General features: G+C 53.7%; 1 protein-coding gene across 1 annotated transcript; it reads right to left on the bottom strand.

Annotated features, from left to right (window-relative positions):
* Positions 1 to 14,357: 14,357 nt before the first annotated feature.
* Mocs3 (molybdenum cofactor synthesis 3) lies at positions 14,358 to 16,357 on the bottom strand. The gene has a single exon (XM_042699237.1). It carries the CDS (start codon positions 16,305 to 16,307, stop codon positions 14,925 to 14,927), a length of 1,383 nt encoding a protein of 460 aa, XP_042555171.1. The 5' UTR covers positions 16,308 to 16,357; the 3' UTR covers positions 14,358 to 14,924.
* Positions 16,358 to 16,505: the final 148 nt, after the last annotated feature.

The following is a 16,505-nucleotide window of genomic DNA, read 5'->3' as shown; positions in this document are numbered from 1 at the left end:
TGGCTGTCCCTGTCTTCTGCCTGTCTCTTTCTGTCCTTGTGGCGGTCTCTCTTTCAGTTTTCTTAGTCTCTCTCCCTCTCTGCTTCTGTCTCTTGTTCTGTCTTCTCTGTCTCTCTTCCCTGTCTTTGTCTTCTGTCATTCTGTGGGTGTCCTGTTTTCTATCTCTTGTCTCTCTCTATTCTGTTTTGCCTCTATCATTGTCTCTGTTCTCCACCCTCTCTTCTGTCTTTTCTCTTTCCTCTCTGTCGTCTGTCTTCTCTCTCTCTCCTCTCCCTCCCCTTCGTCCTCCTCCCCCTCTTCCTCATCCTCCTCCCCCTCCAGCACTTCTCAGGCATACTTATGGCTCAGCAGAGTGGAAATGCCGTCCAGGCCATATGGCCTCATTAGAGGCTCTCCTGACACCTGCTTCCAGTGACTCACACCTCGCGTAAGTTTTCCAGCTAATTAACCGTCCTCTCCCAGCCCAGCAGGTGCCATAGCAATGGGTGCTGCCATCTCTGGCGAGGTGACGCCTCAGGTTTACGGAAAGTGGCTGTGAGACGTGAGTGACTGAAGTGGAAGGCGGGAGGTGTCAAACGGGGCCTTGAAAACCTGGACGCGAGACTGATGGAAGGTTGGACCCCCCCCAACTTAAGGACAGAGGCTCACGTCCCTGTGGCCAGGGTCACTGGCCTCGTCCTGCAGCTTCTCATCTGTCCCGATCACCAAGGAGACACGGTTGGCCATCACCCAGGACCTCACCTGGGGCCTCTGGCCTCGATTAGGAACTGGCATCCCAGGAGGCCTGAGAAGCTGCTTCCAGAGCCCACAGACCTAGATTGAGACCTCTCTGCCTCTTTTGCAAGACACCCAGCCATCCTGATCGTGGCCACTGCCCCCTGTCCGTCCAGAGGGGCCTCCATCTGAACCCGACGACTTCGTGGGCCAGCCTCACTTCTTGGTCACGTGACCCTCCTGTCTCAGGCTGGCTGGCCGTTGGGTGAGTGGGAAGGCAGTAAAGCCACACCATTCCCAGGCCCCTCTGAGCAGGGGCGAGCTGGGGGGAGACAAGCCCAGAAACTGCCTCCAGCAGTTCCCCAGGAACTGCCTGGGGACCAGGAAATTCAGCCATCCGATACCGCGGTCCCAATGCATTCTTTTTAAAAGTTTGACCAATGCCAAAAACCTTCGAAGAATAAAATATCAAAATGAAAACTAGATCCGTCTTGGTAGTTTTGGCCTGACCGGTCTCGTCTGGGCTCTGGTCCTGGTGTGTCCAGGTGGGCAGGCTTTACGATGATTGATGGGAGAGCCTGCACGTGCAGATTACAGGAAGTCATTCCTGATGTTGACAAGCCGAGAGTGGACAGGGTCTGGGATGGCGGGGTCTGGGGTCTGCACAGTGGCCACCATGGCACAGAGGGACACTGGGGCCCTGCCGTGCTGAGGGGCCCCTCCCTGGGCTGCCACTTCCTAGAGATGGCAAGTGACAGGTGTGTGCTGTCAGGTGCAAATCCACCCAGCCAGCCTGGGCCCACACTGTCCCCCACTGTCATGGTCACAGGGCCAGACACTGATAACCAAGAGCCCACCAGGGCAGCTCAAGAGTAGCCAGCCCCAGCCTCCCTCCTGGCCTGGCCTGGTCCTTCCCACGGCAACCACGATGAAGCCCCTGGCCCAGGGCTCCTATCGCCTGTTCACCCCCTGACCGCTCACCCGGCCCCCTGTGGGCCAGGCTCCCACGCATCCCAGATACTGGAATCAGCAAACCATCCCCCGACAGTCATGATCACCACTGTCCTCCAATAAAAATGAACCCCCTCCTGCTCTTCCTCCTTTGCTAGATGCTGTGTCATCATGCGACACATCTATAGTTATTTGTATTTTTCTCTTTTTGTTGGTTGTAGGGCTTGAACTCAGGGCCTGGTTGCTGTCCCTGAGCCCTTTTGCTCAAGGATAGTCCTCTGCCACTTTGAGCTGGAGGTAAGAATCTCACAGTCTTTCCTGCCTGGGCTGGCTTTGAACCACGATCCTCAGGTCTCAGCCTCCTAAGTAGCTAGGATGACAGGCGTGAGCCACCAGGGCCCGGCTGTTCTTGACCTTTCTGCCCCTATGTGGCAGTCAGCCCTGGAAGGCAGGGACTGGCTCGCAGAGCCCATGTAGAGACACAAGGAAAGAAAGGATGAATGTGAGTCCCTACATACACCATAGCCACTTGGGTGGTGACAGTCACACTAAGAACAGTCCACGCCCAGGGCTCCTAATGGCTTCTACTCAGAAATGGACTCCATCCTGTGAGCCTAGCCTCCATCAATGACCTTTTCTGTGTGTGTGTGTGTGTGTGTGTGCGCGCGCACACACACACGTGTGCTCTTGTGCCAGTCCTGGAGCTTGAACTCAGCCTGGGTGCCATCCCAGAGCCTCTGTACTCAAAGCTAGGATTCTACCACTTGAGCCACAGCTCCATGAACAGCTTTTTGCTGATTCACTGAAGATAAGAGTCTCACGGGGGCTGGGAAGGTGGCTCAGTGGTAGAGCGCTTGCCTTGCATGCCTGAGGCCCTGGGTTCGATTCCTCAGCACCACATAAGCAGAAAAAAAAGCCGGAAGTGGTGCTGTGGCTCAAGTGGTAGAGCGCTAGCCTTGAGCTGAAGAGCTGAGGGACAGCGCCCAGGCCCAGAGTTCAGACCCCCACGGCCAGACACAAAAAAAGAGTGTGTGGCTTCGTTGGAGCCACACACTGAAAGTCAGACAACCCAGGGTCACAGAAAGCACTAGAAGGTCAAGGATAGCTGGAAGAAGCCTGGGCTTCAGAATGTCAAGTCCGCAGCCTTGAGGATCTCGGCCGTGCTGTGCACCTCTGGGCAGGTGAGCAAAGCCCAGAGGGGCCCACTACTTCCCGGGGGTCCCCACCCCAGCAGGGACACGGGCAGTGCACGACACCCCAGGAAACGCTGGGGCCTGCAAAGAGACGGCCGGCCGCGGCCACCGGGGCACCGGCTCCCTCCCAGCGGGCACTGCGGCTTCCTTCCACTCCGTTTCCACCGTGCCCCAAGCCACTTGGCTCCTCCTGTGCCTGTGCCGCAGCCGCTGGTTACAAACACATTTCCCGCTTGGTTAGGAGAGACCTGGCAGACACGCCCTTGAGATCCTTTCATTCGCAGCTCCGTCCTGGGGGGAGGGGGAGGGGGAGGCCCTGGACGCTGGGCCAGGCAAGCCATGGGCAAGCATGGGGTGGAGTGAGGTCCTGCCTGGACCATCACAAGCTGGGTGGCCCATGAGCTGGTTACTTAACCTCTCTGAGCAGTTTTTCTCGCTGGGGAAGAGGATAGGGGTGATTGTGCCCCCCAGGGCCATGGGGACAGGACAGGAGTGAGCAAGGACCAGGCAATACGGTGTCTGGAGAGAATGTGAGGCCAGCAGCAGCCTCTTTCCGAAGCCATCGTGTTAGGTGGACTGTTATGTCCCCAAATGGCGAAACCCAACTCAAGCTGGCTATAGAAGATGATGTGAGGGGCATCGTGTTGAGTCCATCTAACAAACATAGCCGGCTTCCTTGCAGCCGGTCTGTCATGTGTGGTGACTTTCTGTCTTAAAATGTCTTCTCTCTGGGCTCTATTTTTGTGTCCCATTCCTGGCACCTCTAGACTCTCATGATAACAACATGGCTGCAGGAGACCGGTCATCTTCTCACATTCAGATCCACCAGGAAAGACCAAGGTATCTTTTGGATCATTCCTAAATCCTGAGATTTGCTCTGACTAGAGCAGCTGGGATCACTTGCCCAGCCATGAGCCAATCAGTGAGGTCATGAGGAGAAGGAATGCCCTGATTGGTCAGTCCCTGACGATGTGGTCTGGGAGGGAGGAGGGATGAACGGTCCACCCTGAAGCACTGCCCAGGCCCACAGCCACTCCACCCAGGCAGTGGAGGGGGGGGGAGGGGGTGTGTGGAAGAAATGCACCTGGGAGGCAGATGCCAATGACTTATGTCAATAATTGTAGCTACTCAGGAGGCTGCGATCTGAGGATTGCTGTTCAAAGTCAGCCTGGGCCAGAGGGTCTCTGAGAGTCTTTGTTGTTGGGGCGGGGGGGGCGGGGGGGGGGGGGGAAGGTAGGTTGAACTCTGGGCCTGGGCGCTGTCTCTCAGCTCTTCAGCTCAAAGCAAGCACTCTACCACTTGAGCCACAGCACCACTTCCAGTTTTCTGGCCTGGGCTGGCTTTGAACCACAATCCTCAGGCAGATCTCAGCCTCCTGAGTAGCTAGGATGACAGGCATGAACCACCAGCACCCAGAGAGTCTCTGAGAGTCTTATCTTCAACAAACCAAAAAGCTGGAAATGAGGTGTGGTTCAAGTGGTAGAGCATTAGTCTTAAAGGACAATGCCCAAGCCAAGTTCAAGCCCCAGTATAGAAGGAAAGAAAGAAGGGGGGGAGGGAGGAAGGAAGGAAGGAAGTTAGGAAGGAAGGAGCTGGTAACTCATACCTGTAATTAATCCAAGCTACTCAAGACGCTGAAATCTGGAGGACTGAGATTTGAAGCCACCAGGGCAGAAAAGTCCATTAGGCTTCATCTTCAAAATACCCAGTAAATAAACAGCTAAAAGTCAGGCTGGAGGAATTGCTCAAGTGGTAAAGTACTAGCCAAACAAGTTCAAGACCCTGAATTTAAACCCCAGTACCATGAAAAAAAAATACAAAGAACAAAAAAGAGAAAGACAGCTGGGAAAATCCGTTTGAAGGAGGATACACTTATTTAGGCTCATGGCTTTGGCGGTTTTACTCTGAGGCTGCTTGGCCCTGTGGCTTCACAAAGCAGCTCACCCATATTGAGGGGATGGGCGGGCGGTGTTGCAGGTTGAGGCACGTGGTCCGTTCCTTGTCCTTCACCCCCACCTCCTGGCCATTTTCAGAATTACAACCTGCTCCACACCGACACTGCTGGTGAATATCTAGATGTACATTTCCCAAACCTATGAGACCCGAAGTGGCCCCGTCCCATGCCAGGACCCCCATTATTGCTGGTGTTCTACGGGAAAATGTTCAGGCTGTGTCTTCATTCCATGGCCTGCGCTGGCCACAGCAACTGTTTCCCAGGCCTTCACTGACCTCGGCGTGGACTGTGTGGGAAGCCAGTGCACTGCACCCGCCCTGCACAGCACCACCGGCAGTGTCTCCTTCCCAGCTCCTGCTTCAGCCACAGCTCCGGCTCTCAGAGACAAGCACACTTCTTTCTGCCTAGCTTCAGCTCACCACTGCTCTTCCGCATTGTCATTACAAATATTCTGAGTTTAAAGTTAAAGACAATGCTTACATGGGATAGGAAATTGAGAACCTACAGGAAAATAGTTTTGTGTGTATGTGTGTGCATGCATGCACGCGCACACACACACACACACATACACACAAACATACACACACTGCTCCTGCAACTTGAACTCAGGGCCCAGGTGCACTCCCCGAGCTTTGTTGCTCAAAACTAGCACTACCACCTAGGCCACAGCACTACTTCTGGCTCTTTTGGTATTTATTGTAGATAACAGTCTCATGAACTTTCTTGCCAGGGCTGGTTTCAAACCATGATCCTCAGATCTCAGCCTCCTTAGGATTGCGGGCATGAGGTACCAGTGCCCAGTGGAAAACAGCTTTTAAAGAGAAGCCAAATTAGGACTGGACTCAGGAAGTACTGTCCCAGTATTGCTATTCTTGTGGTGGCTGTTATTTGTTTTTATGTTGATCAGGGAGACAAACAGGTAAAGAAAAAAGTCTTAAGAAATGCATAGGTCTTATGATTTTAAAATGAGATGAGTTTTTTTTAAGCAGGAAAAAAAAGTTGATTTAAAAATCTTTTTTCAAGGGCTGAGAAGGTAGCTCAGTGGTAGAGCGCTTGCCTTGCATGCTCAAGGCCCTGGGTTCGATTCCTTAGCACCACATAAGCAAAAAGAAAAAAAGCCGGAAGTGGTGCTGTGGCTCAAGTGGTAGAGCGCTAGCCTTGAGCTGAAGAGCTGAGGGACAGTGCCCAGGCCCAGAGTTCAGGCTCCACGACCGGACTCCCCCCCCCAAAAAATATATTGTTTCAAAGACTTCACAAGGGGGATTTTGAAATGACCTGGTGCCCCCTGCTGGTGCCACTTGGTGCTGCCCAGCAGGTGCTCGGGCGTGGTTGGAAAGCTGTGACACTAATGGCTGGTTCTGAGAATACAAAGCTGCAGAGTGGAAAACGCTCCTGGTGACACGCTTGTGGCCGAGGCCCGGTGGTGGAAGGTAACCTAGGCCCACGGGGTGCATGGAAGGCTCACGTCCGGTCCTTTGATCCTCGTCTGTTCCCACAGACATCCCAAGTTCCTCCCCGAGGCCAGATTTGTACATTTCCCAAACCTCTAGTCCGGTATCTCTCGGGCCCCCTCCCATTTGCTGGCCGCTCATCTTGGAGTTGCTTCCACCTGACATCTTTGAGGAGGAGATGCCTTCAAGGAAGGCAACAGCTGAGCCCCTGGGGGACAGAGCACCTGACACAGCATGACTTCATCATCCTGACTGCTGGGCTCCCCTAACACCTCTGGAACCCCCGACACACACCAGCACCCCCACCTGTGACCAGCTCTGTGTAGCAATGCCTGCTGTCACTCCCCAGTGTAATTCTCTTTAAACCAAAAGTCCTTCTGTCCCCAGAAGACGGCAGAGAGGTTTGCTTCCCCCACAGTGTGCCGCATGCCATAGCATCAAAGTAACTTTTCTCCCTCACTCAGCTCCTTGACAAACTGGACTTGGGGAACTCCAGGAGTTTGGGCCTGGGGCCTAAAATGCATTTCAATCCCCAAAATGATTGCCCTCAAAAACCTGATCATCAGCCAGGTGCCGGTGTCTCACACCTGTAATCCTAGCTACTCAGGAGGCTGAGATCTGAGGATCACGGTTCAAAGCCAGCCTGGGCAGGAAACCAATGAGACTCTTTTTTTTTTTTTTGCCTGAACTCTGGGCTTGGGCGCTGTCCCTCAGCTCTTCAGCTCAAGGCAAGTGTGCTACCACTTGAGCCACAGCGCCACTTCCAGTTTTTTCTGCTTATGTGATGCTGAGGAATCAAACCCAGGGCCTCATGCGTGCAAGGCAAGCACTCTCCCACTGAGCCACCTTCCCAGCCCCACCCATGAGACTCTTAATAAACCACTAGAAAACCAGAAGTGGTGCTGTGGCTCAAGTGGTAGAGTGCTCACCTTGAGCCAAAGAGCTCAGTGCCCAGGCCCAGAGTTCAAGTCCTACAACCAGAAAAGAAAAAAAACTTGATCATTAGCAGGGAGTCAGTGCTCAGTGCTCACGCCTGTAATCCCAGCTATTCAGGAATGGGCTATGAGGATTGCAATTCAAAGCCAGCTCAGGCAGGAACGTCAATGAGACTTATCTCCAGTAAATCACCAACAAATCAGTAAGTACAAGCAAGTAAGCACCAAGTGCTGGAGCAGCAGCCTTGAGTGAAAAACCAAACAAAAAACAAGCAAGAGTGCAAGTCCTTGAGTTCAAGTCCTAATACCAGCACACACCACATGGACACACACACACACACACTACCAGGCTGGGACCAGACAGAACTGTTCAGGTCAAGGTGAGCTAGGTGTGCAGAGACTGTGTGTAGAGACCTCAGGCATGCAGATCTTGGGCGTGCAGACCTGGACATGCGCTAAGCCCCACCCACTTGTGATCCCTCAGTCCTTGACCGCCCCGCCCCTGGCGTCTTTGTAAACACTGAAGTGGGACCAGCCTTCCACTGCTCCCGGCGGGCCCCCACGCGGCAGCCACTTCTCAGACGCGTCTCTCACATCCGCCGACCCTGGCCTCCAGGGTGGCATGTGGGGTGGCCATGCGCGTCGTGAAGACCCCACTTGGAGCCGCTCAGCACCCATTCTGTCCCTGGCACCGGCAGGCATTCTCTCTGGACAGCTTGAAGCGAGAGGGTCTGGTGCCAAGGGAAGTGTGAGCCGCTGTCCCGTCGGCTGCCAGCTCTTCCTGACGGTGATGGGGAGTGGATGGCAGATGCTGTCCCTGGAACCCCCGGACCTTGCAGAGAAGCCCAGGGGGGTCGTCAAGGGAGGGGGGCTGCAGGAGGGGCCGTGAGCTCCAAAAAAGCTGGAGGTGGGGCTGGGCACGTGGCTCGGTGGTGGAGTGCTTGCCCAGCATGCATGGAGCCCTGGGTTTGATTCCTCAGTATCACAGACACAGAAAAAGCCAGAAGTGGTGCTGTGGCTCAAGTGGTAGGGCGCTTGCCTTGAGCAAAAGCAGCTCAGGGACAGTGTGCAGGCCCTGAGTTCAAGCCCCAGGACTGGCATGCGTACAAACACAAACACACACACAATATAAACAAAAGATGGGGTTCCCAGACCCCCACTTAAATAATGAGCAAATTCAGCTTTTGAGGTTTTCAACAACCAGGATTTGATAAAACAAAACAAAAAGATGGAAAGGTCAATCACAGGACAGGTGAGCCACTTACATGCTGACAAGCACGCGAAACGCTGGCTGGGGTTAAGGGTGGGAAATTTCCCTGGGAGATGCTACTGTCCCGGGGGTCCTGGTCCAGTCCACTGCCAGGGGAAGAATTAGGAGGCAGAGGATCGGGGATAGGTGGCTCATGCCTGTAACCTAGCTACTCAGCAAGCTGAGATCCCAGACGTCTGCCGAAATCCCCAGAGACGCGGCCTTTGCCCTTCATTCATTGTCTCCCACTCCAGGATGTGACGCATCCGGGAGAGCCCATGCGCCAACTCGGGCCCCACTCTGGTCTGTCACAGAGCACACGTCAGGTAGCAAGTCTGCCTGGCCGTGCCCCGTCCTGGGGCAGAGTGGACGGTCATGGCCGAAGGAGCACACGGCACTATCACTTGGCTCTCAATGTAGAAGATGAGCGAGAAACCTAGCTATCATGGGAAGAGGTGCATTCTGAGCGGAGCCCAAGGCACTATGGGAACAAGCAGTGCCGTGCCCGCCCAGCGGCCAGTGGCAGTGTGTCTGCCGTGTTCCATCTCTAACCTCCAGAGCCGTTCCTCTCTCTTTCCCTCCAAGGAGAACTTCTTGAGAGCTTCCCGAGGATCAGGCTGCAGATTAGTTCCAGCAGCACCTCCAGTTCCAGCTGCTCTTGGTGGTTCGTTGGAGACAGGAGTCTCACGGACTTTCCTGCCCTGGCTGGCTTCAGAGCGCCATCTGAGCCTCTGGAGCAGCTAGGATTACAGGTGTGAGCCACAGGTGCCAGGCTACACTTGAATGCTGTTTTCAGGTAGCATGGCGGGAGGGAGGGAAAGGAGGAAATGAGGGAGGGAAGGAAGGAGGCTCTCCCTAGTTACCCTGGCCCTCTAGGCTGGGTTCCCTAGTAGCAGGATTACAAGCGTGATACATTTTAAAAGCAAATAGTAACAAAGTAACTGGAATGCTACCACTCACACTTTCTAAAAGTATATATATACACTAGATACTATGTTGAAAATGAACTATACAACTTGTGGAGGGACTGGAGGGAAAAACTGGGAGCGAGCTAGGGAAGGGGAGACATCCTTAAATAACAATAAGAAAACTAAGCAGGCAGCTGGTACCTGTGACTCATGCCTGTCATCCTAGCTACTCAGGAGGCTGAGATCTGAGGATCGCAGTTCAAAGCCAGCCCAGGCAGGAAAGTCCCTGAGACTCTTATCTCTAATGAATCACCAGAAAGTTGGAAGTGACACTGTGGCTCAAATGGTAGAGCTCTCACCTTGATTTGAAGAGCTGAGGGACAGCGCCCAGAGTTCCAGCCCAATCAACAAAATAAATAATAAAAGTTTAAGTGGGGTTGGGTGAGGAGACTGATCACCAAGATAATCTAGGATGAAGAGAGACTGACAGGACAGGGACAGCGTCATTTCCTGTACAGACCATTTGGCTTTTAAACTTGTTTTGGATATAATTTTTGGGTGTCAGAGATGAAATCCAGTTTAGTATTATATAAACCCATGGTGCATCCGTCCAAGCCCAGTAGCTAATATTGGCCCAGTGTCATAAACGACGGACCCTTCCAGGCCCGGCCCACCTGCACCCCCGGCCCCTCTTCCAGGCCTGTCCCCTCTTCCAGGCCCGGCCCCACCTGCGCTCGTCCCTCCCTTCCTCCCCCCTTCGTCCTCTCCCCCCCCCCCCCAGGTGGCCAGAGCAACGCAGAACATTTGGTGCCACACACTCTTTGCATTTTATCCTGAACGGATTGTGTCTGTCTGTGTGTAGGCACACAAATGCAGGCGCGCGCGCACACACACACACACACACACACACGCGCACACGCGCTCACCAGTCTTGGGACTTGAACTCAAGGCTTCAGTGCTGTCCTTGAGCTTCGTTTTACTCAAGGATAGTACTCTACCACTAGAGCCACAGCTACACTTCCTGTTTCTTTGGTAGTTTAGTGGAACTAACAGTCTCACAGAGGCCGAGCACTGGTGGCTCCCACCTGTAACCCTAGATACTCAAGAAGCTGAGATCTGAGGATTTCGGTTCAAAGCCAGCGCTGGCAGAAAAGTCTTCAATTACTAAGAAACTGGAAGTGGTGCTGTGGCTGAAAGTGGTAGAGTGCTGGCCTTGAACAAAAACAGCTCAGGGAGAGCACCCGGGTCCTGAGTTTAAGCCCAACTGACACTCTCCCCTCAAAAAAAAAAAAAAAGTTCCCAGGCTTTCTTGACCAGACTTTGAATCACAATTCTCAGATCTCAGCCTACTGAGTAGCGAGGATTACAGGCGTGAGCCACTGATGCCTGGCTTTGAGCAGATTACTTTTAAAAACCTATATACATGATTAGATACAATGGCTCATGCCTATAATCCTGGTTACGTGGGAGGTGGAGATGGCAAACTGTGGTGAGAGGCCGCCCAGCACACGGGCTTGCCAGTACTCCTCAGCCAGCCAGCGGCTGACGGAGGGTATGCATCTGTCACAGCAACAGAGGGAAGTGTGCACCGAAGGATCATGGTCCAGACCAAGAAAATAACTCACACAGGGCTGGGAAGGTGGCTCAGTGGTACAGTGCTTGCCTAGCATGCATGAAGCCCTGGGTTCAGTACCACATACACAGAAAAGCCAGAAGTGGTGCTGTGGCTCAAGTGGTAGAGTGCTAGCCTGGAGCACAGAGAGGTTCAGGGACAGAGCCCAGGCACTAGTTCAAGCCCCAGGACTGGCAAAAAAAAAAAAAAGATAAAGAAGAAAAAAGAAAAAAACCAACACAGAAAGGGCTGGCACAGGGGACCAAGTACTAAAACGCCATCTTCGCAAGCTTAAGACCCTAGATTCAATCCCCAGTAGTATATACCCCACCCCCTCAAAAAAAAAACTGAACATAATTGTTTAACTACATATGTGATGTTCCTTCAGTATAGAAATTGGGGAGTATACTTGCTTCTTTAAACTCGAAGCCAATGTTTAAAACAATAATAAAGGCTGGTGCTAGTGGCTCACACCTACAAACCTAGCTACTTAGGAGGCTGAAATCTGGAGAACTGAAGTTTAAGGCCAGACCAGGCTGAACAGTCTATGAGACTCCATCTCCAATTAACCAGCAGAAGGCAAGACTGGAGGCCTGGCTCAAGTGGTGCAGTGCCAGCTGAACAAGCACAGGGCCTTGAGTTGAAATGAAAGAGAACCAAAACATAAAACTGAGGCTTGGGGGAGTGGGGAGACCCACCCTTTTCCACGGGACCGAGGGGATCTTAGTGCCCCATCACACCTCCTGCCTCCACCCTTGTTTACCAGCCGGCTTCCTAGGCTGAGGCGCTGCTTTTCACTTTGCTCAAACTAAGTGGGCTGGCATTGGCCAGTACCCACGGGACAGAGGGCAGGGCTGTGGGCTTTGCTCTGGGCCTCCTTGGGAGATGCTGGCTCACCAAGTACAACACCCCCGTGGACCCACTGTGCGCAGCGCATGAGGGCTGCGAGCCTCCCGTTCTGATTCTCAGCAAGATGGTGATTGGCAAGGAGAAAGCAACGAGGCGGCGGAAGTACACGGTCCAGCCACCGCATCCAGAGGCAAATCCCAAACATCACGCCAGCACCGCACCAACACCAGCTGTTCTTGAAATAAAACTCAGCCTGTTGATCCTTACATGTTCCAAACCCCTCAGGCCTCCAGCTCCAGCTGCAGTTGCTCACAACCCACTTTCCTTGAGGGATTCTGAACAGCCCTCCACCCCCAGATTCAGATCTTCTACCACTGGAACCTCACCATTCAGGTTCTGGGATTGATATTGTCTCTCAAGAGGCCACTCCGCACCCATCTACCTCAAATCACCTTCCCTTCCTCCCCATCCCAGCTCGTCAGTTTCTTTTCTGTTATAGCACTGATCACTAATTTAATTGATGTCTCCCTAAACTTAAGCCACAGAAAACAGAAAATGTCTTGTTCATTTTGCTCAAGGCTAGCACTCTACCACTTGAGCCACAGCGCCACTTCCGGCTTTTTCTGTGTGTGTGGTACTGAGGAACTGAACCCAGGGCTTCATGCATGCTAGGCAAGCACTCTACCACTAAGCCCCATTCCCAGCCCATGGGTATGGTGGTACAGGTAACTTAACACAGCCCTGGGCACTATCGCCTAGTTCAAGGCTGGTGGCTCTGCCACTTGAGCCACAACTCCACTTCTAGTTTTTCACTGGCTAAGTGGAGATAATAGTCTCATGGATTTTTTTTTACCGAAGCTGGCTTTGAACCAGGATCCTCAGATCTCAGCCTCCTGAGTAGAGGCGTGAGTCACTGGCACCCAGCTTCTCCTATCACTCTGAGACCTCACTGACTACGGGGGAGTCATTTCCACTGCCTGGCCCACTGACAACCAGGCTTACAGAGCCACAGTTACCTGAGTTGAGGACACCAGCCTTTAAAATACAAAAGCACCCATTCCTTCATCTTGCTGTTGGGTATGCACTCAATCAGCTTTCCCTGGAATTACCACTTGGAAGCCAGACACCAGCCCTCTCTGCTCTCCAGGCCAGGCCTCATTTAGTCTCTAACTCCTCTGGAGAAGCAGTAGGAAGAGCCCTGCTCCCCCTTCCTGAGAACACAGCGCACTGCGAAGCACACCTGTTCACAGAGAGAGTTACAACATTCCACAGAGGGGCAAAAAGCCGGGACTTGGACCTGATACTTCTGAAACAAGTCAAACCACAGTATATAGTACATATAGCAAGTGTTAAATGTATACAATACATGATGGATCCTGACAGTAAATACTAACTTATGAAATTGACAGACTACAAAGTTTCATTTATTTTGCTAGGCTGTGTCTACCTTGCTTTGATATTCATTCAAAATGTTTTCTAGAATAACCACATATTAAATCACTAAAAGACTTTACATATTACTTACTTCTGAAGAATATGTGCTATTCTCTGAGTAGAAATAAGACCCAAAGACAGACAAAACAAGAAAATATATGCCAAGTTGTTATAAATATGCTCCCAGGACCACTGGAGTCACAATGATAGGCATGAAAGTAAAGGATTGTCTCAGCAAGGCAAGATTTACTTCTGCAGAAGGGTGCACCATCCACCAAAAACCTGACAAGCACACCCACAACAGGCCCAGCCCCTCTGCTCTGATTGGTTAAGCTCAGGTTCACAATCTGCTCCTGATTGGCTAGTTTGAACATGTATTTATGTAGGGTGACCATTAAAAGAAAGACTCCGGAATAAGGTCAACAGTACACAACTAGTCTCAAAACATAACCACAGGGGCTGGGAAGGTGGCTCAGTGGTAGAGTGCTTGCCTTGCATGCATGAGGTCCTGGGTTTGATTCCTCAGCACCATATAAGCAGAAAAAGCTGGAAGTGGTGCTTGGCTCCAGTGGTAGAGCGCTAGCCTTGAGCTGAAGAGCTGAGGGACAGCGCCCAGGCCCAGAGTTCAGGCCCCATGACTGGAAAAAAACAAACAAACATAACCACATCCTCTATTTCTATAACTATCAAAGGTGTGTTCTCTGAGGTGTGTTTCAATCTTGGGAGAAAGAAATCAGCTAAGAAAACCTTACATGGGGCTGGGAAGGTGGTTCAGTGGTAGAGTGCTTGCCTTGCATGCATGAGGCCCTGGGTTTGATTCCTCAGCACCACATAAGCAGAAAAAGCTGAAAGTGGCACTGTGGCTCAAGTGGTAGAGTGCTAGCCTTGAGCTGAAGAGCTGAGGGACGGTGCCCAGGCCCAGCATTCAGGCCCCAAGACTGACAAAAACAACAAAACAAAAACAAAAACAAACTTACATTTCAAAAATCCTTCCTTATCACAAGAAAAGAAGTTCGTCTTTTACTTTCAGGTCAAAGCAGTACTTTTAAGCACTTTGATAGAAAAGGCAGTTTTTCTCACTGTTACATCATGTGATCAATAAAATCAGACTGTTTAGTACATTTTAATTCCAGGCATAACGCGGATGACGGAAGCTAGGAATGTAGCTCGGCAGCAGAACACCAGCCCAGCCTATGGGAGGCCCTGGGCTGGATATCGATCCTCGCAAAAAACAACCATAAAATGGATTATTTAGAGAACTTTTTGATTGAAGGAAGTGGAAAAAAAAGAAAGCAAGACGGGTAAATCATCTGCAGCTTAAAATACAAAATCAAGTCATATCACATCTCATGCATTCAAGACACCCCACCATTGCTGAAAACGCAGGCGATTCTCAGACACAGTACAATCCACTCATGTTACTCATGTGACACCTTCGAAAGGCTGCAAACCGAGCTGAGGCGCTGAGGAGGTAGCTCAATGGTAGAGCGCCAGTCCTGAGTTTCATCCTCAGCACTGCAAGAAAACGAGAGACACGAAAAGGGCCCTACAAAAAAGGGTCTATAACAGCCTCAATATTGCACCCTTTTCAGGCTCCTCCTCTGTGTTCCTGAAGAAGGCAAGTGTGTCTCTGAGGCGTTCGGGCCGAGCCCGCGGACGGAGCGCACGGACACCTCAGTACTGCGGGAACGTGGCGTCGATTTTGGCAGCCCAGGCCATGAGGCCCCCGACAACATCCTGCACCGTCACAGCGTCCACGCCCTGGGCTGTGCTCAGGGACTGCAGGATCCTCACGGCTTTCTGGGAATCGTTTCCCAGTTTGCAAATCACATAGAGGGGGAGGGCGGCGCCGCCCTGGGTGTCCCGCTTCCCCTCGCGGACGGCTTCTCCCAAGAGTCTCAGGCTCTCCGCATCCCTCCGCTCCAAGTGTTTCAAGGGGATGTGTAGGGCGTGAGGCAGGCGACAGATGTCCACTTCCACCTGAGGCCTGACGTCGAGCAACAGGTGGGGTGCCCCGGAATCCAGCAGTCGCTTGTAGTCGGTCACGGAGACCCGCTCCTCGGGGCTCAGCAGCTGCAAGGCGCGGCACTTGTCGGTGGCCGAGGAGCCACAGAAGGCCTCATAGTCCTGCAGGGCGGTCACGGTGGGCCGCTCCCCGCAGGCCGCGCAGTCGGGCCTGCGCCTCCGCAGCTGAATCGTGCGGAAACGGCCCCCGAGGGCGTCGAAGAGCAACAGGCTGCCGCTGTACGAGGGCCCCAGACCCGCCGCGATCTTCAGCACCTCCAGGGCCTGCAGGCAACCCAGGACCCCAGTCACGACCCCGAGCACCCCGCCATCGGCGCAGTTGGTCACGGTCTCCGCCGGGGGCGGCTGAGGAAACACGCAGCGATAGCAAGGCCCGCCGCCGTAGTGGTAAACCGTGATCTGGCCCTCGAAGCGCAGGGCGCTGGCGGACACCAGGGGCCGGCCGGCCAGCACGCAGGCGTCGTTCACCAGGTAGCGCGTGGGCACGTTGTCGGAGCAGTCGGCCACCACGTCGTAGCGGCGGACCAGGTCCAGGGCGGTGGCGGGGGTCAGGGCCTGCACGTAGGGCACGCACTCCACCGCCGAATTGAGGCGGCGCAGCGAGGCGGCGGCCGAGAAGGCCTTGGCGCGGCCGGCCAGGGCCTCGCCGTGCAGCACCTGGCGGGCCAGGTTGCTCACTTCCACCACGTCGTAGTCCACCAGGCCGAGGCGGCCCACGCCCGCGGCCGCCAGGTACTGCGCCAGCGGGCAGCCGAGCCCGCCGCAGCCCACCACCAGCACGGACGCCCGCGCCAGGCGCAGCTGCCCGCGCACGCCCAGCTCGGGCAGCACCAGCTGGCGGCTGTAGCGCAGGATCTCGGCCCGCGACAGGGCGGGCTTCGGCGGGAGCGGCGGCACAGCGGCCGGCCGTGCCGGCTCCGCTCCCTGCTCCGCCAGCAGCGCCGCCGCCAGCCTCTCCTTTAGGGAGCTCAGCTGCTCCTCACGCAGGGCAACCTCGGCCTGTAAGGCGACGACGTCCTCGCGAGCAGCCATAGCGACCTCCTCCGGAAACGTGAGGACTTCCGCTTCCGGCTTTCTGTCGCCTAGCGACTGGAAGAAACCACGGCGCTGCGGGAAGCTTGGGGACGCTGCCGAACGGACGAGCAGGTTCCTGAGAGACCGTCCGACTTCAGTAAAATTGTCCTACGTTTTCTGCGCTTCCGATGGAACCGCTCGATGCCTTAAGGCTGG

The sequence above is a fragment of the Dipodomys spectabilis genome, unplaced genomic scaffold, assembly GCF_019054845.1.
Source record: "Dipodomys spectabilis isolate Male_0828 unplaced genomic scaffold, ASM1905484v1 ptg000240l, whole genome shotgun sequence".
Taxonomy (NCBI): Eukaryota; Metazoa; Chordata; class Mammalia; order Rodentia; family Heteromyidae; genus Dipodomys; species Dipodomys spectabilis.
Note: the sequence above shows the minus strand (reverse complement) of the source record. Positions and strands in the feature narration are given on the sequence as shown.

Coding starts and splice junctions, on each gene's coding strand:
- Mocs3 (XM_042699237.1), bottom strand. CDS start 16,307: ATGGCTGCTCGCGAGGACGTCGTCGCCTTACAGGCCGAGGTTGCCCTG.